The 27,726-nt window shown below is 31.6% G+C and overlaps 1 protein-coding gene across 3 annotated transcripts in view; it reads left to right on the forward strand.

Moving 5' to 3' along the window:
* LOC125054274 overlaps positions 1-27,726 on the forward strand; it is a 183,617-nt gene that overhangs the window by 140,509 nt on the left and 15,382 nt on the right. For all 3 annotated transcript variants that reach the window (XM_047656032.1, XM_047656033.1, XM_047656031.1), the window contains 2 exons: positions 7,433-7,982; positions 21,886-21,998. In XM_047656032.1, the coding sequence (XP_047511988.1) occupies positions 7,452-7,982; positions 21,886-21,998 (644 nt within the window). In that variant the 5' untranslated portion in view covers positions 7,433-7,451. The remainder of the gene's footprint in view (positions 1-7,432; positions 7,983-21,885; positions 21,999-27,726) is intronic.

A 27,726-nucleotide genomic window follows, 5' to 3' on the forward strand; every position in this document is an offset into this window, starting at 1 on the left:
TATTAAAACTGAATATCAAAACAAAATTCAAAACACAATTAAGAATACTCTTAGTTCATCATGTCGCGGGAAAAAACTTGTGCAAAAATACTGCTTACAAACATAATCGAATTGATCAATAAGTTCCACCAGGGATAGAACGGTTAATACAATAAACTAATTCTATTATCGTATGTTTATTGTGTTAGTTATATTGCTGACATGTTTACTCTAAGTCAGCATTTGTGTAATTTCTATTGTTGCTAACGTAGGATTACTATTATTCTACTATTTTTGCTATAAATTTATTTATTCCAAAAATAACATTTGTGTTATATTAATATTGTTGTATATGATTTGTAGTTTCATATTTTTGTGCATATATGTATGTTGTTAAAGAGATTTTAAGATGATATAATATGTTCACGTTTTGTATACGTTTACGGTTATATTTATCAACATTTTTAGCTTTGTAAAGAAATTAATTATTGCATCTTTAATCCTTAATCAGTTTTATGAGAGACTTCATCGGTTTTAGTTTTTAAATCTGTGAAATTGGCCGCCGACGTGCCTGACGCTTTCGCTAGAGGTTTAAGTGCCGAAAAGTGTATAAATATGAATAGATTTTAAAATATTGTGTTTCGTGATATTATTTGGTATATTATGTATTATATTTAAGCTTCATTGCACTGCCTTGGTATAGTATATTTTATTTGATGGAGACGACAAACTATTAATATGTATTTACCTACTAAAACTTAAAGAAAATATATTTGCTAAGAGCAACAGAATAATATATGTTCATTGTTAAATTCAGCTTCTCATACCGCATAAGTAATTTGCGTTTAAATTTATAAAGACATACGATTATATATATTTGTTAAACCGTGCTGAACCGTGAAAAAACTTGAATTACTTAATTTAAATTGCAAGGTCAATCGCGTTGTTAGGGAATATATTATTCAGATAAATTAACTTTATCGCCGCGAGTCAACGAAAATAATGCGTACTCGAAAACCGAACAAGTAGCGCCATCTATGAGCGATAAAGTGAACCACACATCCGAAGCAGGAACTAGCTTTGATATGACTTTCAACTATTTGCAAGGAAGTATATGAATATAAATACATTACAAGTAATGAAATTATTTGTACTTTTTGCTTATTTATTAATTTATCTATAATTCGTATTTATTTTAAATTACAGATAAACAACTTTAAGAGTAACTTTAGAATAATTGTGGTTTCAAAGATCAACATCGTTATTTCGTAAATGAAAAGTAAGATAAATAGTAATTATATAATAATTAATAATTTTAAAGCGTTTTATTTAAGTCAAACTATTTACTTGTAAAGTAATACTTGTTCAATATATATATATATATATATATATGTCTACCTATGTAATGTTTTGTCACACAATTATTTAAATAATCATGGATACACAGACATTAATCTGTTTTTGCTCAGTTTTTTTGCAGCCAATATTTTTCTACAATCAGTTGATATTTATTTCAAATCGTTTCCTTGAATATTATTTATACATAATCTGTACTATGTCATAGACAAATTATAATTAAAATAATCGTGGTAAATAATGATTTTATAAACGTATTACAAATAAACAAATATTTATTTAGTATAAAATGCATAGACTATAGACCATTCAAACTATTATAACATCAAATAAGCCCGCATATGAAAATGTGCCAAATGCGACTATTTCAATAAACGTATCCATACAACTTCCGGTAAAAATAAAATACAACTACGACCCAGAAACCAACAATCGTATCAAATTGTCCCGCCCACAATATTGCATTTTTATGACATGAACCCATGTTCACTAAGTCCATATGTACGTTATATTGGCAAGGAAAAGAATATTTTTTGGAAGGATTTTTGTGCGGTATTTATATATAATTTAATATATTTGATAACTTGTGTTATTGCGATATCGCACATGATGCACATGATTTTAACATTAGTTTCACGATTAGGACTTGCCGTGCGTTTTAGATGAATAAATGACTTTTGAATTGAATAAATATATAGAAAGTTCATTGTATTATCTAAATATATAAAACAGAGTCGTGTTAGTTACACCACTTATAACTCATGATCGGCTGGACCGATGTTAGTTATCTCTTTTTTGGTGGATTCTTCTGCGCTCCGAATAGCAGAATAAGTAATTAAATATCGAATAACAATAAATAAGTAAATTAATTTTACGAATGCAAACAGCATGTGGTGCCATCCGTTGACAAAACTGCGCATCATTTTTACGTCGAATTCGTGTCAGTTCAATTCCGATCTTGAGGTGAACGAGGAGATACTTACAGGATTTGATCTAGATCGGAGACATGTGTTACCTCATCAAAAAATGTTGTATATCAGAAAGTACTTTGACATGCAGTAACGCAATATTGGCACTAGAGAGGAGGCCTAATGTGTAAAACTGCCATTCTTCTTTCGCAATGGCACGCAATAAAACATTTCTGTATTTGCAAAAAGAAGTTGTATTAATGTTAACCTTAATGAAATCGTAAAATAAGTTAAACTAAAGTTAACACGATATTATTAGACTATAAGGTGGAACGAAGTTCGCCGGGTCAGCTAGTTTTGTGTATAATTAGTTTTGTATATATAATTCTACGTAAGAACTATGATTGCTGTTAATAATGTTACACATATATGATGTTACTTGTAGAACCCATGGAACATTATGAAGAAAACTCACGTTTAAGTGTTCATATGAATCAAATGAATGTCCCTGGGGTCGAATTATCCAATTTTTTTAAGGTATTCTTTATATATATGAACAAAATAATTTTCTATTCACCAACAGTTGATGTTAGTTTTAATAGTCTATGGATTACTAAGTATATATTTGTTTATTAGTAAAAAGCTTCTAAATAAGATTACTTTGATTATTTTAACTATAATGTGTCTGACATATTACAGATTATGTATAATTAATAAGAATATTCAAGGTAACGATTTGTGTTAAAATATTAAACTGATTTTAATAAATACTTGGTTCAAAAAACGCGTTTAAGTGATCTTATACATAAAAAAAATCTTAACGAGCCTTGTACTAACAAAGTTGCTTTTTCCAACTTTGATTCCAAGTTATTCGTTATATAATATATGAACAAAATCATATTATTTCATATCTTAGGTAATTACATAAGATCTCTAGGCATGTGTAACCTGGGAATGTGTAATATTTGTAGGTCAGGTGAAACTGATATTTCTTGAGAAAGAAAATAATATTGTGTGAGAATTATGGCTATCATATTCATTAATGGTGATATATTTTTTTAATAATTTGTTGTTTATTCTGTGATGTGATCTTTATTTATTTATTAAAATTTATCACATCGTGCATAATGCTATATCTACAGTATATGTTACAAGCTATCTTTTATAAAATATATGACATTTATGGTAAACATAAATCTTACGAAAAATACAATAAAAATTTCTAGTAAAATAGCGGATTAGGTATCAGATAGGCAATTAACAATGCTTTTTTGAATATTGATCTGCGCACTACCGAATATCTTAAACTCTGTGTTAGTTAGGTATGTTTTTGACATGTTTACTCTAAGTCAGCATTTTTGTGATTCCTACTGTTGCTAACGTAGGATTACCTACTATTATTCTACTATTTTGCTATACATTTATTTGTGCAAAATATTTAATTTATGTTATATTGAAATTGATGTATATGATTTGTAGTTTCATGTTTTTATGCATATATATACATATACATATATAGTTTTAAATTAATTTTTGTATTTTTTAAATTTTCTAATGCTTTTGTCCTAAATAATTCTTTGTGAAAATTAAACAGCGCACTACAGAATATCTTAAACTCTGGATATTTATTGTTTTTTCCGTTATATTCTAGATAGATTATAATATAAACATTAGTACATAATATTAGAATTAGAAAATTAATTTAAATATAGCATATCTGTGAAACATATTGAAATATCCGCTTCATTCTGTTATATTCTATTCTTACGCGGTGATGACAAATAGCCCCCAATAGGTAATTGAGAAACTAAAAAGTTCCTTAAATTTGTACTGAATAAAATCAATGAATAACTTCGTAACAATAATTGATAATTGGTTAATAATACAAATCATTTCTCTGTGTCATGTTGAACAGCCGTCCGACATCTGTCAAACTACCGAATCATAGACAAGTAGACTCAAACGATCGCATTGAACTCTTGACCATAGATACGCTATTCATGTAAAACCTCGATTCATGCGATCTTGATACAAATCAACCTCTGCGTAACCTCGGATTAAGATTTCAAGAGGGATGACCGTTATTGGGTAGGGCTGTCAAAAATTGTAAGCCAAAATACTAATAATTATTTTATAAGATAAACAATTTTTTTAATTTATTAATACAATTGTTTATCTACACATGCAGTGATTTATAAAACCAAAAACGGAAGAAAAAGAATGAAATACCTTGTATATGAAAGGAATATAAGCTTCATAAGGTTTCTAAAATATGTGCAATTGTACTTTAAATAAAAAATAAAGGGATCTTCACAAGAGGCAACCCTAGCCCTGACAATAATTCACGTGAGAAAACCAACAGAATAGCTTCGTTATGAGGTTCGAGGGCTCTCCAGTATTGTGCTGATGTCAGGTTCTTCCCGCCAAAATGCTAATGAGCTCAGCCTATATGGCGACATTGATTTGACGTATAATGTGCATATTAAAAACCAACTTTTGAACAAGCCTGATGAGCTGCATATTTAAATATGTTACTCATAATGTCTAATGGTATTGATGAATTTTAGTTTAGAGATTTGTCAAGTCTATAATTAGTTTTACATACCTTTGCACCTGTTTCAATTGTGTTGTTATAAAACTTAATAACTATCTTTACTTCTTAATAAAATAATAATACATTTTGGTTGACATTTGCTATGGTACAAAGTGTATTAGAATATTTCATAAATGCCTCATAAATATTTACATATACAGTACAGTTTAATATTAAAAAATGTCAAAATTACAAGTATACTATACACTTTAAAACGAAAAAATCATTTAGTTACTGAAGGGAATTCAATTAAATTTGTTTCATAATTGCCAAGAGCAACTTTTAAAAATAATAACTAGATAAAAAATGTGAAAGAAAGCGGGAAATCTAAATAAATAAATAATAGTATTTATTTATTAATTACAAATTGTTTTATGTAGAAATTATTGTCAAGTACTGTTAACATGCTAGTGTAACAGAGTTGGCCTAGTGGCTTCGGCGTGCGACTCTCAACCCTCAGGTCGAATGTCCAAACCCAGGCTGGGCAGCAATATACTTTCAAGCTCGTACCGAGAAAACCTGAAGAGACCGGTATGCCTTAAACCCAAAGAGTCAGAGTCACAGACGGCTGATCATCTTGACTATTAGATAACACAGTCAACAGATACAGAACTCAAAGGCCCAGATCTAAATGCTCATGCTCGCTTAAATGTCATTGCTTGTGGCGGCGTCCATGCGTCGGGTTGTCTCTCTCCCTAAAATATGGCGATGGGGCCGATGGCTGGCCATGCGTCATACTCGTGAACGGGTGCTACTTGTGGTGACTGGTCGTACTTGAATTCGTGTATGCGGTGATGTTAATTATTTCGACTATGTGTTTGCGTGTTGTTCCCACGAGAATGTAAGTGCGTGCTCCTATTTCACCATGCCTCCTGCTGATAGAGGACAAGTCTTTGTTTTTAATTTATGTTATTATTATTAATTACATGTGGAACACGGTGTAATGGTTGCAGCTCCTTACAAACGTTGTGTAAAAAAAAAACATGGCGATTAAAAAGAGTGGCGGAGAGTTTATTGCCAGTTCTTCTCTTCCGTTCTACGCCCTTGATTTGAGAACTGGCACTAAATGTAAAATTAGAAGCATTAATATGTATTTCTTTACTGACAAGTCATAAGTGTACAATGTGTTACCTATATGATTAAATGATTTTTGAATTTTGTTGTAGCGCCACTGGTTTTATTAGTTAACATACATTTTATGCTGTGAACTAAATACCATTCATGTTTGTTCTTTATTAAAAACAATATACCGTATAGGTTTCAAAGGCTGTTTATAAATGTATACAAAATAACACAAAACTTTAACAGACAAAGTTACAAAGCCGAAAATAATTATGCTAAATAATTTAGGTTCATTATTCTCAGTAAAAGCTAAAAATGTTTTAAACGACAATTAACTTGACAATGTCGCTTTTGACCGTTTGACCTAACGACCTGACTTTCACGTTACACAGCTGTTTATTTTTTATATTGTTCTCTCCTAAATATACCGTAATAACTGTTAATTATTTTTAGCTGAGAGAAAAATTAAAAATCGTACGAACGTAATAATTTTTATATTGCTTGCAATTTCGCCCGCATGTGTATTTTGGAAGGAATTGTTATCTCTTCATGGCATAAACGTTGTTTCAGTCAATTTACATAAAACTATAATTAAAAAAATAAAAGTGGATGTTTAATAACTTTTAACTTATAAAACCAGTGTCGGTAAAATCTGTTTGTGTTTCTAATAGGACAATCAGGTTTCTGTGCCTGACACAAGCGCTTGACTCTTTGGGTATAAGGCATGCCAGTCTCCTCACGATGTCTTCTTTCATCGTACGAGTGAGTTTTAATTGCTCACTTAGAAAAAAAGTCTATTGGTACACAGCCAGGGTTCGAACCTACGTCTCCAGGGATGAGAGTCGCACTCCAAATTGGGCAAACACTGTTCATTCTTTTGAAAATGGAACATAGAGTTTAACCGTATAAAAAATAGTTTGATTTAAAGAAAACGCGCTCCGACAAAAAATCTATAACAAAATAACCATAAATACCATTTATTTATAATTAGTTACAAAGTTTCATTTATAATAGCAATGATAACAAACAACACAACTGCAACGAAATATTTAAATAACTTTTCTTATTTAAATAAACTTTATATAATAAGATTAATAAGCATATACATTATACATATATACCGTTCTACGACCCCATCTCAACCGACCGTATAAATAATAATCATACTTTGAATCCAAATGTCTGTCAATCAAAACAATTGAGAACTTAAAACAGCAATCTAAATAAAAAACATTGGACTTCAATCTGTAGAATCGACATCCCGAGCCGCTAGAAAAGCATCCACTCAAATTGATGTGATAAAAAATAAATTAAAATAACTCGTGAGGCCAGATGATATCGACACTAACGCATCCATTGTGCCTTCGGATCTAGTAGTCTCTAATTGCGGCGTCTTTGTAATACAAAATGAGGTGTTACTCTTCTATTAAATAATAAGTGGTTCGATTCTTGACGAGAATCGTTACATTGGCTGTCAGATTTCAAATTGGTTGCCGTATTAGTTATTTATTTAACATTGTCTTTCTTTTTACAGATAACGAGGAACGCCGCGCATGGAAAGGTATAAAGGAGGTCCAAATAAAGCGTCGCCGTACGCTTCTTGGACAAGTTATACCTGGAGCAAACATGCTAGCCAAAAACTTTTGCGTAACGCAGACGTAGATACGAAAGATAATGATCTGTATAGTGACATTGATCAATTACAATCTAATATCATCAATACAGTTATAGCAACAGAACCGGAAGAAAATGACTTCGAAGAAGTCAGAAAGAACGTATGGAGCGATGTTGATGACGAACTTTACATAACAAATATAATAAAAGAAAGGACTACAAATGAAGTGAAACGCGTAGTACGTGATACTAGTTGGAGTGTTAGTGATTACAGTGAGGTTGTGAATAGTGTTAAGTTAGATAAATCCGATATGTGGGACCTGGAACCTACGGACCTAAAGGAGTGTGATTGTCTTGGACCACCTCCTGAATTCCTGTTGCCTCCTCCGCCTCGGCCGCCTTTCCTACAGGCGGAATACTATTGTGGGGACGATCCGATAGCGGATCTGGAGACCTGCGATACGGAACCAGTAAGTTTAAATTTTATTTTATTTCCTAATGCGCTCAAAAAGGTACATCTAGGTCTGCTATTTAGACTAAGACTCCCATCGACCCTAAAACTATCAATTTAGGATTTCATTAGTAAAAACTAGACAAATACGGTATCACATTTTAATTTTTTGATACTACTTTATTATAAGGTAAATTAAGATAAAACTCTTTTCCTTATATTATTAGAATATACAGTTTAATGCAAAAGAAACAAAAGCATATCTGTAAATAGCAAGTTTAATGTGGATTCTAATTGGAATGTCGCTTCATCTAGCAACGATCTGGACAAAGCGTTTGAGCAAGTGACACGTACTCATTATTTAGATTTTAAATGAGTCACGTTTCAAATTATACTTAGACCGTTTGTGATAAAAGTATTCGTGACATTTAAAATAAAAGTTGAATTTTCTCTTTAGTCATCAGTTCCAAAGTCATTAGTAAACTATGCCATCTACGACTATCCGAAAATCTTTAGTATGTAATACCTAACATTAGCTGAAATATTGAGAATTTTTGCTTAAAATTAAATCGCTAATTTAGAATAAATATAGCTTTTAAACTTATCGAATAGGTTCATTAATAAGAATACGTATCGAAATATATATTTGAAGATATTTAAATAGGTTTAGTAGTTCCTTATTGGACAGCACCACTTAGAATTTCAATTTCACTTAATTGTGTATTTATTTCCTTCTCGCAACTCTATGTTTTATGTGCGTACCTCTAAAATTGTTCGTAGTTTTTTTTTTATTGTTCAAAATGCAAGCAAATTTTGCTTACCTCACTTGATACGTTCACTTTATCTGTAGCATCTTTAACAGCCGTCACTTAAGCACGATAAAACTTTTTATTAATAGGTGTTTTTGATAAACCGTAGTTTGTTTTTACGTTTCAATCAGATAATGGTTATTGTTTAATGCCGTTTCGAAATGCTTCCTTTCTCCTATTGTCCCTTACTAAACAGTGACGTATCGCTCAATCTTATCTCTTCCATGTTTTGTCCTAGAATGGTAATGAATAAGCGGTTTCGAGTAACTAAGTAAATATTTAGTATAATGCACTTAATGAAGGCGCGGCTACAATACATTTTATCTTGAGATCTCAAAGTTTTTTACGATGTCTATAAAGCTTTCCTTTAACTTGGATTAAATGTGTGTAGAGTACGGACGCCGCTTATTACACTTGCCTTCCCACCGAAGCCAATAAAACGATTGTATTATTTGAGGTAATTTTGAGACAAAGCATTGTTTTTTCTATTACTTTACGATGCTTGGGGATTTGAAATCCCAGTAGGTATGTTATTAATATGTCAAAAACGATTTTCATATAATTGATCATTAGTTTCTTACCTTCAAATTTTGTTTATATGACGCTCGTACGGTGAAGGAAAACATCGTGAGGACACCAGAATGACTTAGACCCGAAAAGTCCTATTGTAGTATATGTAATATGAGGGATATATTAAAAAAAAACATAAAACATACAGAAATCTGAGGCCCTAGTGATATTTACTGACCACAGTAAGGAATATATGCCTATTAAGAAAAAAAGGAATTTGTTTATTCCCAACACAAAAATACATAGTATTTACCATATTCGTAACGTACATTGTAATAATAATAAATAGAAAATGAAAACAAATTTGGTACCTGTGGCAGTGTACTTTAAACTTTTAGCATTTTCTCGCTGTATTACTATACTTATTCGTTAAAAAATAATAATATAATATGAGCCTTTATTCAGACAGAATTTTACATAAATTTAATCTTAAACTAGTGACTCTACCGGTGCGACAACCCATCTGTATTCCCGTCTTTAGCAAAGGCCTATTAGATATATAGCGAATAATTCATTGACAAATATCTTAATTATAAATTCAGGTAAAAAAATTGTATCTGACTGTAAGCTAAATTATTCCCGTTCATGATTATCACCGCGCTCTAGAACTCGAAAGGTGCTTTCTATTTGGAGTTATGGAAGTCTGTGGTAACGGTTTATTGCTTAGATTTCGTAAGTACACGAAATGCTAACATTGATACAGTATGTTTACTTACTTCATTCTCGCCCTCGCTAAAGCCTGGCATTAAGAACAGTAATCTTAGAATTAGAGGCAGCGTTAGTCATCATTTTTTGTATACTTTTAAATCAACCATCAATTTCTCTTGATATTGAAGCTATATTAAGTACCTATATTATGTACGTATAGTACATTTATTTATTTTCATTTTATTTACATATGCAAAAATATGGTACAAAAATGTGTAGGTGGTAAAACGGTAAATTCGCATATTCTGCCACACACAATGGCGCGCAAATTTGTCTCAAGGAATTTTACATTTTACATTATTAGCCAAAGTCAATTCTTATATTATTTGTATCGTACATATCATATATTATTAAATTTATATCAACTACAGTTTCTCACCCAAGTAATCATTTATTGAATATCACATTTTTATCCAAAAGTAATACACCAAATCGTTTAGTAAAGACTCTAGTCGGAAGATTTTTTAATTCTTTTGGTAATTTATTGTAAACCTTAATTGCCATACAAAAAGTGTTTTCCTAAACAGTTCCAGAATGATTTTTGGCGCAGCCAATTTCTCTCCATGTCTACTTCTTACTTCGAATTCTACATTCATAACAGAAGCCACACAATAGTGTCGTGCGACCCTCATCCTTGAGGTCATAGGTTCGATCCCCGGATGTGCATTTAACATTCGCTCGAACGAAGAAGGAAAAACATCATGAGGAAACCGGCTTGCCTTAGACCCAAAAAGTCGGCGTGTGTCAGATACAGGAGGCTGATTACTATTGCCTATTAGATTGACAAATAATAATTAAACAGATACAGAAAGAGGCCCAGACGGTATATTTATTATTTAAAGTTAGGTGATTCAATTATAAACCGGATTGATTTATCTGGAGCAGAAATTTAGACGTTCAGCAATTATATATTTCAAATCTACAAATGTTCGCGTCACGCGCTGATTGAAATTCAATTTCAATTAAATTTGTTTAGTGTTCTCTACATACTTAATTAAATAGAAGAGATATTTAATAATAATCCATTTAATTACGACATTAACTGAATCAAAGCGAGCAGAAAAAATCCTTAAAAAATAACCAAGATATCGCTTAAGCTACCTTTCAAACAAAAAACTTAAACAAAACCCGTCAATCCGATTAGGACCTACGATACACGTCAAACTTCTAACCCTTTTTTGCGTTAGGGTAAATGGCTTATAACCGCCCCTAAAACCTTGTAAGGCCTATGCTAAAGTAACGTTGTAACGGCTATTTAATTTGAATAAAAATATTAAAAGATCTCGGATGTTTTATTAATTAATTCAATTTGGTTAGATAAGCTAGTGCATATAATATTTAAGGCCTAAATAGGTACTGTCTCAGGAGTACTGTTGGGGTAGTGGCTCGACCGATTTCAATGGACTTTTCATTGTATGCGCGTTTAAGTCGCTCGGACGGTGAAGGAAAACATCGTGAGGAAACTATGCCCTTTAAATAATCCTGTGTAATTCCATTTTTTTATTATATGTTTTAAATACTGTGATTCGTTAACAATTACCAAGTAATTTGTTTCCTAAAACCTATCATTTATAATTTCTTAAGTGATCAATTTAATTTTATATATTAAAATTATGTATGTATGTTACATAGAGGGTCATACGATTTAGAAAGGCTAAGACCCTATTGTAGTATATTTAAATTGCCTATTACGAAAACTAATCATCACGAAACAAATACAGAAATCAAAGGCTGCACTAGTATTTAGATAAATACTGCCTCAAATTTATCAAACGACTTGACCAATGTTAAGAAAAACGTGGAACTTTCGTCGTTCAAAAATGTTAATCACGAAAACACTTGTAATATAGGTGACGCTGTAATAAAATTTCCCTTTCTATCTATAATTTAAAACTAATTTTACCAGAATAAAAACTATAATTAAGTAATTATAAATTGATTAAAATTATAAGACCATTAGTCTTGGCTGCGGCGTTATGCCTAGGATTGTAGGCCGAGTCCATTCCATCCAATTTCTCCAAAACTTCCAGCGCTCCCTGACCTGTACTACCGCCAATTTCTGGCGGAAGCAGGTCTTCCTCCACTCTGTCGATGTAGTGGCACCTGTTCTACTACCACAACTGCGACTACTACTAGTCGATTATAAAAAAAATCAATCATTATAATAGTGTGTCGTGTTAATCTAACCGTTTTCAAAGTAAATAAATTTGTTACGAATTAAAAATGACACGCTCGTTAGGTGTCCAAAGACATAATTTTCCCTAATTGGCCTTTAAATTGTTGCGGTCTAGCGAATTGAGTTGTTGAAATTAATAAGACCAATTTCTTAGAGTCGCCGAGTTGATTCACACTTCGAGGAATCCTCGGGTGGCCTACGGGTAAGGCACAGTTTTAATTAAACAGTTGTAACAAGCCTTTTTATAAATTAATTTTGCTCAAAATGCATGATATTTTTAAGCTATTTTTAACATTAGATTACTACTTCATAAGTTGATTGAGTTTAATTCTCATTTTTTGGTGACTTGTAATAACAGGTTTTCCCAACCTTTTTCAAGCACCAGTCTCTCAGTATAATACATAGCTTTAAGCTTATTGTCAAGTTTATTATTATTATTATTAATTAAATTAAATTAAGTTAAAGTAAGTTTAAGTTAAAGTAAGTTTATCATAAAGCAATGTATCATGTATAAGATAAATAAATTCTCATTCTCATTTAAACCCTATATCTAAAGCACTTTTCATTTTAATAATTATAAATGGAAATTAGAAGATGAGTGGGACCTTTAAATTAAAAGTTGACTGTTATATATATACGCGTCAAAGATAGTACAAAAATATGATATACATATATAGTATAAACATCATAGCTCAAAAGACCTAATAAGGATAATAATAATATACAACCTACTTTATCGTAAATATATAAATGAGGCGCTTTAACCTTTAAAATAAAACTTGACTGTTAAATACACGTAAAAGATAGTATAGAGCTATGATATAGTATAAACGTCAAAGCTCAAAAGGCTAAATATGTAAAAGTGGCTCTATAACCTCTAGGTCTTAAGAATTGTGTAAGTATTTCATTATCATAAAATTTTCTTAATAGCCAAGTAGATGACACATTTTTTGCTGGGTTAAAACCTACGACCTCAGGGATAAGAGTAGCGAGCTAGAGTAGTACACTGCTCCTTATCGTAAATATACGACTACTATTTTTATCATTCTGTGCATACTTAGCTAGGATTAAGTTTAAGCTTCATATAAATTTGTAGGTGGTATGAGGTTTTTATCTGTGACCAGTTGAGCTTATAATTCGCTATCAAGAATTTATTATCTAGATTGTAATCCCAGGGTAATATAAATAAAGATAAGTTTATAACATTCCCTTCAAAGAAAACCGGTGATATTTTAAGAAGCTTTAATTTGGACTTGAACTTTTTTAAATACTTAATAATTGAATTGATTCTATTTTTGAATACTCTAAACAACTTACGAGTCTGTGTAAGAATTTTTTTTTATTTTAGCTCACATAAAATCGTTATTATTTCTGTTAAAACTATGCAGTGAATTTTTTTTACGGGACCCCCAAAAAGCGCAGACATCAAGCTCATGGGCACATTTTATTGGTGCGTTGCCGGCCTTTGAGGGAGGAATATAAACTCTGTCTCTAACTCATTCTTTAAACAATTGAAGGTCGTTATCTCCCAGGGACGAATCCCACCGGTAGTCGATTCCACAGTTCGCTAGTTCGCAAAAGAAAGTCTAGGACCTTGAAGACTTCCAGCCATACATAGTCTTAGTAGCGTATCCTTCGACCGTGGAAAACTTCCAGCCATTAAGGTGATGTTATATAGTGTTTCCTTCACGATATATAAAAAATTTGTTTCTGTATACAGAGAAAAAAAATTGGCAAAAAGTAAATATTTGTAACAACAGGAATGAAAAAACTGTCACATGGTGTACATTTTCTGGAATAAAAGGAAAATTTCCATAACTTCAAAAATACATGACTTAATTTTATTTTTTTAATTTTTCTGATTACTGGTGTGGCATTACCTATGAGAAAATTTCGACTTGACGTCGACTTTTGGGACACCCTGTATATATATATGTACTTTTATTTAAATGTATGAATTGTTTTAAATAGTTTTGAAACTAAGGTTTTGTGGGCCTACCGCATGGATATATTATAATAAATGTATCCTATTGTTTAAACGCATCTTTCCGTGTTGTCTGTCACGCCCACAGAAACGAATGAAAACAGACAATTAAAAAACTCAAGCGCCCATGTTATTTAGGAATAATATTATTCGTTAAGGACCTCACACACGCTGTAACAGTAATTTTTAATTTAGTTAAAAAATTATAAAAATCTTCATTTGTTAGATATAAGTATTATTATGGAAAACACTTTATCCAACCCACCCAAAAACCTTTATCTATTATTTATTATTGTTGTTGCTGCCTCATATATTTTAGTGTTTGCAGAAAAAATTGTTCTGTTTGTGGAATGTGGTATTTTCTTGGGTCAATTTATTTTCCTATGTACAATAAATAAATAAGTAACAACTTATTAATAAATTACACTGTAGAGATCACGTACTCATATTTTCACATTACTTTTCATCTTTTTTAACTGTTCAGTTGTTTAGTACACAATTAGTAAATGTAATTATAATACTACTTAACACTTTAAATCACACAAACACTTTCTAAGCCAGCCATATTATTTTACACCTTATAGGTATTATATTTTAGGATATATATTGTAGAAGAGACGGCCCATCTCGGATCCTCACTGGTGGACATTTTTTTTTAAACTTTTGTAGACATTTTTTGTTCTATCATCAATAGTTTTCGTAGCGCATGCGATGAAAGATATTTTATAGACATTTTTTTACACCTTTGGTAACATTATTTCTGTTTTAGTAGGTTATCTTATTTTTTCTTGCAATTAAAATAAACTATATTAATCAGTGTTAATGTAGCATTGAAATGGTGAAAGAATTTTTAAAGTCGGTACTGTACTTTTTGAGCCAATTCGTTACAAACATACATACAAATATTTACCCTCTATAATATTAGTATAGATTAAGATAATATTTTTTTCCATTTATTAATGTATGACGTTGCCTTAAACAGTTGGCGATCAGCTTCGTTCATGTTCACTCGCTTAATTGACTAAAATGATATAGCAAGTTTGTCTAAATATGCACATAATATTATAGCTCTTTTATTATGTAGATACCTTTGAGTAATGATTATGGGGGCAAATAATGACAATAATGTACCGAATAAACATTTATAAGACCTGATATCGCGAAAGAATATTATTTATATAGTTTACTGGAAAAGTAGGTCTACCGAGAGCACCTAGTAATTGTAGTCAACTCAATGACTACTACAGCATAAACCTTCCGGCGTTTTAAGGTTTCTTTAAGCTAATCCAGACCGCCTGTGCCCGTCTTACGTTGATTTTTGGTTGATGTTCTTTTTTTATTTATGGAAAGAAAAATCACTGTACAGCCGTAGTACGAACTTACTACTTAGCTATCCCTTAATAAAGCTCCCCTCGTATGACGGAAAATCTCGGATATATATTATATATGTTTAAGCAACATTATCGTTTAGTATATTGGACGAAGATTCTAATTCTCTCTTACATATCGGACACACGATTTCTTTTTGTGTGTTAACACATATTTAATGATTTGATAACATGCAAAATCTATGAGATATCGATATTTCATCTCACAGCATTATTTGATAAAAGCAACTCACAAACAGAAACCAAAATCACTTTAACTAAAAAAAATAATTAACTCAGATTTAAGTTATTAGCACATTCAGTTAAAAGCTTTTGGAGACTTCAGAACTTTATCCTTATATACCTTCGTGGACCATACTGTATCAAACACCCACTTCCGCAACCCTATTTTTACGCAAAATTAACGCATGAATAATATAAACGTAATATGAACTCTTGGCATATAAAATGCTTCATTTCCGAGATAATATTCGTTAAAAGTTTCATAAAAAGAATCCATTACGCATAATGCCACTTCCGGTTCCGCAAATCGTCTAAATTCCAATGTGACCCTCAAAGTTTGGGGTAGGATGATCATAATTTATGAAAAACTTCACAAAGACGCTGGAAATTAATTAAAGCCTTATTCAATTCTTTTTCTAAGAGTTTTTATTAATTAAAGAGGGTGCATTGACTAATCGCTACCGGCAAGATCGGGCGATAGCCAGGGTGACCATCAATTTTACTTTTACGGGTGAATAATTTTTCAATTTATTCAAAGAGCTTTATTATCTTTGGTTTTGAATGAAGTCGGGAAGCATTAAGCTTTAAACGGCACAGTTTTTCCTTTTATCTTTTGGTTGTATATCTAATATATAAAATTCTCGTGTCGCGGTGTTTGTGGTTAAACTCCTCCGAATCGGCTTGACCGATTCTCATGAAATTTTGTGTGCATATTGGGTATGTCTGAGAATCGGACAACATCTATTTTTCATCCCCCTAAATGTTAAGGGTAGTCCACCCCTCAATATTTTATTTTTTATTTTTAGATATTTTTTCTATTTTTTTATGATACAGCAATAATACATACAACCCCTAACTTTCACCCCTCCACAATCAACCCCTATTTTTTTATTATAAATGATATACATGGCAAAACGACGTTTGCCAGGTCAGCTAGTGATCTATAAAAATGATTGTAGCCGATTGCAAAATGATCGAAGGATACCTAATGAAGCACCACAAGTGACATATATATATATATATACATATATGATAAAACAATCACACTTTATAGATTTTACTAATGTATGAAAATATATTTTAGGTATAAAGGTATTCTCATGGTTGTATAGCTGGTACCGATTTGAAATGACTTACAAATAATTACCTCGCATTGGTCCTTTATCTACGAACATAGTTTAGTCATATTATGTAGTCATTGTACATTTTCTTCGATGAAAGGCTGGTGACCTGTTACCATATGACTTGGTCATGTTATATGAACCTCACAAAGATAGTGAATACCCGCAGCATGTAAATCTGTAAAATGCATATGTGAAGAGGCAAATTCAAAATTCAATTTTTTTAATAACAAGTTACATTTTTAGCAGATATTGGAGCCCCTGAACTAAGTCTAGGCAGACCTGTACATCAGGGTACTCCGCTCTTCCAATGTTATAACGAAAACGTAACTTGTATTGTTACTAAAATACTATATAAAGGAAAACAGAAATCTAAGACTAATTACTAAACTAAGCATACAGGTTTACATGGTTGAGATTTACAGTTGTTTTTTTTTTATGACTGGCACGATTTGTGCATTAGCCAGCGTCAAGTATACGATTTTTATAATTCGTGCTTTTTGCCTTAGAAACTCGACCATGTCCTTCATGTACGGTTTAGGCACTCGCCCGGTAACGCACAACCCTCCCAAAGGCCGAGAACAAATTTAAATTAAATTAAAACTTGCCCTCGAACCGGGAATCGAACCCGGTACCCCTCACCTAGCTGCCACTTAATAAGACCGCTAGGCTATGAGGCCCCCGATTTACAGGTTTACATTAAACATAAACTATACATTCCAAATTTAAACTTTTTATCCATTCCATCGAGTTCCTTGATCGATATCATTAGAATAGAAGTTAAATCTTTACCTCGATGACGGATGCTTCGAATTGGGACATGACAAATGGTACCTCCGTCCCCGGGGACCATGTTTGATCTTATCTGTTTTTATGAAAGTCTTATGTTTGACCGTTGGGATTTAAGAAATATTGGAGTTATGCGTCGAACTTGATATGTTAGGGATAAATCATTTTGTATGGTATTTGGTATATTTTGTGATTCCTTTCCTGTACTTTATTATTAAATTAAGATTTGATCATAAACTTTACTGAACTAAATATATCTATATATATCTTAAAACAAAGTTAAAAAAGATTATAAAAATCCTTTAATTTCTTACAAAAATAAAAATATGACTTTGAAATATTACGTAACGAATTTTTGGCTCTTTTATAAAACGTTACGATGCGGGGCGGGGATTCAATTACGCGTTATTGTTAATATTATTTTCGACTTTCCAGTACTTTACACCACATAATGGTAACTTTTAACTATAAAGAGTCACTAGGTGGTCAAGAAACGTTTTACTATACTTGGGTACAGAAAAACGTTACGGCGCGTTACATGGGGGGGGGTCAATAATCTCCAAAAATTGCGTGACGTAATACTTGAACGCTTCCTAACTATTATAAAAAAATTGTTAGTACATACATATAATATATATATTAAATTATGAGTTACTTCATAGGTATAGGCCTCCTCCATGAATACAATTTTTCCATAAGCCACCAGTATTAGCCAGCAGTTTTGGAAAAGTCGACCTCCCATCGCATTTGCGGTTGTCCTTTGCGCCGTTTGCCTTTAGGTCCTTTCCATGTGACCCGTTTCAAAAGAACCACCAATCTATAAGATCTAAAAATCTGGCTACTTGCCTAATTAATAATAATAATCATATATACCAACTGAAGTGCCGCTGGATTATTTTGGTTTTGTATACATAATATAAGAAATATGATGTAATTTAATAATTGTTATATCTTAAATGTTTCAATGACAACTATTGATAAATTTCTCGCAAAATTGTATTGACAATAAAAATAAAATGTCAATCACATGACACTCACAAAAACGATTGTCGAAATTGTTACGAACATTTTATAATATGTTTATTTCAAAGTGATTATCTGAATAGATTTCCCCTAACCTTTTAGGTAATTGGAACGATTTCCATTCGGCTGAAACCATACGTTTAAAACTGTCACGCACTTTAGACGTAATTCTGCGCCTGTTTTACATTTTTCACACATATGTGAGTTTCCAAAAGTCCTAGAGAATTTGTCTGTTCATTTATTTCATGTTGACCCAGTAAGACGTACACAGATTCGAACAGTACTTTAATGTTATATCATTGCTAAGTTTTGATGGATTCGCTATGAAATTTAACGACTGATTTGAGGAAGCATAGAGCAGACGTTTAGCATTCGACTGGATCTATAGTAGGTAAACTTGAAAAAATCACTTCTAAAAAAATTATATATTGGCTGAATTATTTATATACCTATACGTATATAGCTAAAATTAGTAACTTCTATATAAATTCGATTCTAACTTTAGCGGTGAGAACATTGCTAACATTGTCTATAATTCGAATTTAGAATTAACAGTCAAAATGTTATTAACTGAGCTACACAATTCTAAATCAATATAAACTGTTAATAAAATTGTTTGTACCCACTAGACAATAATGACAGATGTGTTTTATTATGATACAGCTGTTATGATAATATCGAAATGAAAACAAAAATTACATTGTATAATGGGTGATAATAAAACATATACAAGGGGCGATTTCATGTCAAATATTGGTCTGGCACAATTGGTAGGGCTGTTTTAAATGAATACAATAGATCTTAATACAACGCAATAGTGCTATTTCAGTTAAATTTTGTAAAACGCTGTTAATAGCAACAATAAATTTTCATGCGCCGTTTTAATCTAATTGGAAGAATATCGTTCGAATATTTATTTTGAATAGGTACACTAACAAAACACACACAGACACTTACAATAAATGCACATGAATCAATGACAAGTGTGCACAACATCTAAAGGGAAACATTACATTACGACAATAAACGATTAAGAAATATACAATTTCCTTTTCCGTTCTTTGTAATCCTAGAGTTACTAGAAGTAAAAGTCTACGTACCTATGGCTCGGTTATCTGCTACTTTTAATGGTCCAGCGTATAGGCTATCTCGCTCTTACAACATAATTACATTGATGTTGATTTGTATTATTGATTTTACAACAATCTTCATACTTACCGTAACTTTGTGTATCACGTTCTTAATGAAGTTTAAGTTTCAGTTTTAAGTGTTTAAGTTTAAGTTTTTTTTGTGCTTTCTTGTGTAATTTTATCCTCGCTAGTTTGAAATTTTTATGTTCTAATATAATTGATGTGTTGTCTTGAATATTTTAAGCATACCTGTTGTTTTAAGATTTAATAAATAAAAAACAAATATGCAATTTAAACATTTAATGCTTTCTTCTTCGCAATTGTTATTGTTGACGGAATAATGACTGCAACAACTTAAGCCTGAAGACATGAAGACTGTCATAAAATGGATTAGCCTATGACTAGTATTTGAGCTGTTAACTCCCATCATATCCCGTCATACCGAAAATAATTATATTTTTCAAACAAATATAACATTATATTATACTTACTGCCTACCATTTTCCACAAGAGAAGCATTTCCACGCCACGAACAGCGCTTTTCTTAATTATCACATGAAATTGTAATTATAAGCACATTTCCGGTATAATGGCGAAATTACTTGAATACAGAATAATTATATTCAGCAGATGTTTTTGGACGTTATTTAAAATATATTGTAAATAATTTTTTTTCAATTTACATAAATAACTGGGATATCGAATTGCATGAACATATATTAATATTGCTTTAATCAAAATAAATATTTGTGATATATTTTGTATCAATGTGCGTTTTTATGCTTGAAATATTTGCTATCGTGAATATTTTATAAAAGCCGCACAAATGAAATCTTTAATTAACCACTGTTAAGGGTGACTTTATTAATACGTCCTAGTTAAGTTATAGTACGTTTAACTAATTATTTTTTATTATATTTTTTTAAATTAATTATTTATAGTATTTTCTAATAATACATATCTTACATAAGTATATAAGTTTAATAATTATAATATTATATAAGACAGTCTTATCTAAAGTACATAAAAAACACCCAATGTTACACAAAAATATAATTATTTCTAATAAAAGCCACCGACCGGCCCGTCAATCATATAACGCCACGTAATAAAGCAATTTTCAACCCCTCAAAAGCCCCTAAAAAATGACCCATTGTATTGGTTGCGTGTGAAACTTCCAAAAAAATAATAATATAGAAGAGAGACAATTATTGCCGTATGGCGTGCTTGGTAGAATTCACTTTGGTGTGAAAATGGCAACTTTTTACGAATTTTGATTAACGAACAAAGTAATTTATGTTTGGACTTAAATTGAGGTATTTAAAAGAAGGTTGTGTAAAACTTTCACAAACTCATGATTTGTGGAATCCCAAGGAGATACGACCTTTATTTTTCAAAGGAAATCCTATCTGAAAGGCCGATTCCTGTGTGTCTGCACGCTAGTACTATATATTATGTTACTAAAAAAAAGTATTATTTTTCACGGGCATATACTAAAAAAACCCTGCTTATATTAATATTTAAGTTTGTAATGTGCCGTATGTGTGTTGGCCTAGTGGCTTCAGCGTGCGACTCTCATACCTGAGGTCGTAGGTTCGATCCCCGGCTGTGCAATGGACTTCTAATGAATCTATGTGCGCATTTAACATTCGCTCAAACGGTGAAGGAAAACATCGTGAGGAAACCGACATGTCTTAGACCAAAAAGTCGACGGCATGAATCAGGCACTAGAGGCTAATCACCTACCTACGAATATTAGATTTAAAAGATCATGAAACAGATTCAGAAATTTGAGGCCAAGACCTAAAGAGGTTGTAGCGCCATTGATTTTATTTTATTAATGTGTCGTTTGTAGTCTATACTGAACGAATTTTATACAAACAAAAAAAATATTTGATTACGCAGTAATGAAATTCTTCATTACATTTCCAATTTACAAAACTGGCACGTCCATGCATTATGGAAATACTAACCATACTAAAAAAATATTTGTATTTTTCAGAAGATTGACGCGTACAACCACAGCGGGCCTTCACTACAGACGTCAGCAGTGATCGCTCTTTGCTCCATAGTCCTCGTTCTTGGGATATTCATAGGAGCCATCCTAGTTTGGAAGTAAGTAGCTTTTACCTCGCAAAATAGTGATAGCTATTTTATACCAGATACTGTTAAACATTTCATCACATGTGCCTGTTTTCTCTTTTCATTTTATTTTCGCGTTCTGTAAGGTTCAAGAAAATACAGATGAAATATAATGCAATGAAATAAAAATGTGTGCGTGTACTAGGTGTACACACTTAAGAAGTGAAACTTCTTTATGACCTTATTTTTCGAAAAATGATCTACTATATGCAACTTAACAAAATTGGTTAAATAAAGTTTAACAAAAGGCTTTTATTATCAAAGACATGAATACAAATACCTACAATTATTTCATTTTACCTTATTACTACTAAGATTATTACAGAATTTCATTAATTGTAATAGAATTATTACTATCATTGTTATCGTTATTATATATTTTTGTTATTAATGGCTTCGAATCTCTTCGGATCAACCGTGTTAGGAACAATAAAAACATGGCGCGTAACCGAAAAACGTGACGATTTGCTACAAAATTTCTCCCATACGTCGATAAAAAATTCATTCTAACGCCGATAAAGAAGTTTGACTTCAAAAAGCAACATGGCGCGTAACGGAAAAATGTGACGCGTAATGAAAATATGTTACATTACATTTTTTTCCAACCCCGATAAAGAAGTTTCACTTCAATAATTGAAAATGGAATCAAAATATTACAACATAATTTCTCTAACAAAGAGTTTCTATATTTTTTTTTTTGTCAACGAATTCTTTCAAAACATGGCTAGGTAAAATATTTTGAATTTCGATCAAAACTGAACCACTCAAACGTGATTTGAATCCCATTCTTTTTATATAAAATTTATGTTCTCGCCTTCATGTGATTTCCCGTTTTCATCTAAGAAATTTCGCCCGTAACTGTATTCATATAAGCCTCACTACGGGGGAACGTAATAGGTCTTAAAACCGTCATCACTCGGAGGCAATGGCTCGAAAGTTGATTAGAGTAGCTGTCACCTATACGAGATTTAATCTTTTTGAGTATGTGGTATGCATGTTAAGAGTATAAGCGATTTTGTCATTGCAACAATATTCTTGGTAAAGGCTGGTCTTCCTGGACCAGCATGTTATCATAATGTATGTTATCATTTTATTAATTTCCTAATTACAATTACGGTAATGTACATTCGGTAATTAAAATTACGGTAATATACGTTTGGTAATTAACATTACGGTAATATAAGTATAGTTTGTTATTGCCCATGTAATTGGAATGCATAGGAACTGAAAACCCATAATTTTAATTAAATATCCTATCTGTAAACTGTATACCTACTATAATTTTTTTACACGTACGCTATTTGATGACAAATTATATATTATATTAGAGGTTAACATTAATTGATGATATCGCTTCATCGTGTTTCCTAAACCAAACAACTTAAAGTTAATTATACGTTTCACAGTCACAATACGCACGTCTTCGAGTTAGAAACTATTTGACAGTTGAATATAGAAACACTTGACATTATACTATTTAAAACTAATATTAGTTTAATTAGGTGTCAGTGTAGTAATCAGCTTGTCTGACTTTTATTTTGGTTTATGTTTGTAATAATACGGTCGGTTAATATAAATGCTAATATATAAATTTAGAAAGAGTACTTCAAAAAAAACTGAAGGAATGTAAGTAATATAAGGAATGGAAATGTTATGTCTGACTGGTGGGCTGCTGTCCTTGCTTCACGCTTGCACGTTACATTTTTTTTTATTGGAAATAAATATATCGGGAGGGCTATCCCTCAACTCAGAGATTATGTAGCATTCTAAATTTCGATATCAGTCCGTTTGAGTTCATTCAATGAAAATATATATATTTACGTTTGTATAATATTACTATAGATAGTATGTTCCGGTTTTTAAAATTGCTCACTTTAAAAAAAATTGCACTTGAATGTTCCTGCAGGGAGCGTGGGGCTAGTTGTAACAATTTTAACAAATAATTGAATATCATGAAGTGTATTGGCTAAATTACTACTAAATAAATTTCGATCGATACTCTAACTATTTATCTATGAAGTCTAATTGAAATATTATCAAATCTACAGGCAACTTTCTCACAATTATTATTTTTTTGAAAAAAGGGAAGTGTTACAACTTACCCAGTGGTTGGGGCTAGTTGTAACATCTGCTGGAGCAAGTAGTAACAACAAAAATGACACCTTCAATTGTTTAATTTTTTCACATCTTGGATCATTTTGCTTTGTATATAACATAAAACTAACTAGGTATTTCTATAATGTGTTTTTTATGAAATAGTTACCTGGAAAAAAAATATAATCAACAAATTAAAGATTTAAGATTTTAACTATCTTTCTTATTCTGTACTGAAGTATAATATATATATATATAAGGTACTTATATCATGTCATGAAGTTTATAAGGTACTTATATCATGTCATTAAGTATATAGGGTACTTATATCATGTCAACATGGCACTTATTATACATCCATGCAGTCTGTGCTCTGTTGACGTAGTTTTTAAAAGGCCGTAGACTCCTACATCTCCTACAGGTTGCAAATTGTGGGAGCAATTGGAGAGAAACTATAACATGACAACATTGTTTTCTTTGGCTTTTTCGACAACTGCAATATTCACATGTGAGCCATGGTTATCAAGCAGTAACAGAACTGTCTCTTTCTTGGTAGGTTTCGCGTCTTTGTTAAAATGATCTACAAAAATCAAACATTCTTTATCAGTCATCCACCCTGAAGAATTACCAGCTCCAATGCAATCTTGAGGTCCACCGCGAATGAACATTAGTATTTAAGCCGGGGAAAAATGAACATCGGCCGTCAGTAACTTACAGCAATCGGGGGAAAATTGTAACATGTTACAACAAACCCCGAGGTTTTGTTACAACTAGCCCCTTGATATAGTTCTTAATATTTATCACGATAACTATTAAATCAACTTAGTAATCTTGAAAACTGTTATACAACATCATAAATAGTTATATTTTAGCATAAAATAAAATACATAAAACTTCAAAGCTACGAAAATAGTGAAACTAACCAAAAATTTACGTTAGTAAAATTATAGGTTACCTGTCAACAATAAAGCGTTTGCACACACCCACTCACTGAGCCGCCTGGCGGGACCCTGGCTGTGGTAAAGTGGCGTGGCACGTTATAAGTTTAAGATTAGGTAAAAAAAAAACGTGAATAAAATTCAAATTCCTATTGAAAAAGGTCTGTTACTATTTACCCCTGTTACAACAAGCCCCACGCTCCTAGGTACATACCCTCACTTCCACACCACACAAGACAGCCGAATGTATTTAATAATTTTATAAATTAGTTCCTTTTTTAAACGTTTGAACTTTTTGTATATCTTATGTATTCCATCTTTAGTATAATTGTATTTTTTTAATATAATTTATGATAGCTGTAGGATTACGAAATAAATAAATAATCTAAGAATATTCTAATCTATTTATAACTGTTGTTTGAAATAATTTGATTGCTTTTACTGTCTAAGTATTTGCTTGAACTTCGAAACTATAAGTAAACTCGACTATTAACGTTCAAGTTATTTCAAAACAATATGGCGCCATATTGCGTTGTTTATTATTCATAAATCATTTCTTGTCAATCGCTAAGCTGGGGAGTTGCTTCCTGTTCGGAGTTGAAACTGAAGTGAACTGATAAATGAAACTTTAAAATCGTTCATCCATCTTGTAATCACTACGAAGTCTTTAGACTGAGAATTAAATTGTGAAGAAACTAATATTTATTTGTTAGATTTTTATATACACTAGTTGACCCGGTGAACTTATCACCTACATATACGTATATATAAAATTCTCGTGTCAAAGTTTTCGTTGCCATACTCCTCCGAAACGGCTCGACCGATTCTCATGAAATTTTGTGTGCTTATTGGGTATGTCTGAGAATCGGACAACATCTATTTTTCATACCCCTAAATGTTAAGGGTAGTCCACCCCTAAATATTTTTAGATAGTTTTTTCCGTTTTTATCTTTTTATGTTACAACATTAAAAAATACATACAACCCCTAACTTTCACCCCTCTACGATCAACCCCTATTTTTATTATAAATGATATACATGGCAAAACGACGTTTGCCGGATCAGCTAGTACCTATACGTATATATATTTGTGTCAAAACTTAATATTTACGTACAAACAAACACAAACTTCTAAAGGCAGATCTGATCTCTGGAAATGATAACCAAGTGACATTTTTTTATTTCTAAAAAGACAAAAGACATCAGCTAGTTTTTATTGGAAAAATTCAATTGTCGTTTGTAGTATTTTTTATATTTCTTATCGTATACCTTCCCTGAACTTCCACAAATATTTCAAGATCATGATTAGCTAAATCGGTCAGACCATTAAATATTATGTACACAGATCACAGGTTTGAGGATTTAAATAACTTAGAACAATCAATCAGATGGTATTATATTATAATGTGTATGTACAGAAGGCTCTATAGGTGACCGTCGTCTTCCTATACCTACCCGTTTTTGTTTGTTTAGGTGTGACAGCATAACAACCTTTAAACTTCTAGTTACATTTTACGACTAAGGTAATCATGTTGATGGATTTTCAATTCTTTCGTGGAATACATTTAAATTCTTGGTTTCTCATCTCATGGGCACTATGTTATTCTAATAAAAAAAAAATCAATGGCCTACGCTAACGCTACATACTTTTTAGGTCTGGTTCTCAGATTCCTGTATGTGTTTCATGATCATTTAACCTACGCCCTCAGGGATGATAGTCGCACTCTGAAGCCACACTATTCTGCTTTTATTCCCATACAAGATCCAAAAGGACCTCGCCTAGCTTTATTTGTAATACCTTGCAATCGTTAATTATCAAATTCTGATATTAATATCTTTACTATGAATAGTTCACTTCCTTCCGAATTTAATTTGTATTAAATATATCAAGTTGGTTACCTATACTCGTAGAAAGTATCGTGCTCCCAATGAATATTAATAGTTCCGAATTGAATTTGCACTAAGATATCTTATTGACCATTATGTTTTACAGTGATCTTTGTTGTAAGGCACAAAATTAGTTTCACGTTAAAATAATGTTGTGTGAACTCGTAAAATCCACTTTGAACTTCAACATAAAATAAGGCCAATTTCCCCCCTAACAATATGGACACGTACGAAAATAATTCTATCCAATAGTTACTTCGATGCGTGACTAATTATGCCAAAATTACACTCTACTCGCCGCCATGGCGCGATTGGTTGATATCAAAATGGCGGACCAATCGCGAGCGAGGGCGTTGCGTCTGCGCATGTTTGAAGTATGAATATTCAGTCTTCACTGTCAGTCAACCACCTGTCTAGCAGATGTATTTTGATACTAGGTGGGATTTCGATGTTATAGTGTGATTGTTCTGTGATTGTTGTAGATCCTATGTACTGATATGTCAAAATTGTAACATCATGGGTTGCGTGCCGTTTATATAAAAATCACAATTAGAGGAGCATGAAGTAATGATTGTAGCTCCTTACAAACACTTTGTACAAAATCTTAGCGTTTTAAAAGTGACAGGTGTTATTGCAAGATCTTCTCTTTCTACACTCTTGATTTGAGAATATTAAGATTTCTTTATTGACGTTCGTAATATTACATTGTGTTACCTGTATGAATAATTATTTTAAATCAAAATATTTAAAAATAAATTTTAACCATGGATATCAACCGTGGT

The sequence above is a fragment of the Pieris napi genome, chromosome 12 (assembly GCF_905475465.1).
Source record: "Pieris napi chromosome 12, ilPieNapi1.2, whole genome shotgun sequence".
NCBI classification, from domain to species: Eukaryota; Metazoa; Arthropoda; class Insecta; order Lepidoptera; family Pieridae; genus Pieris; species Pieris napi.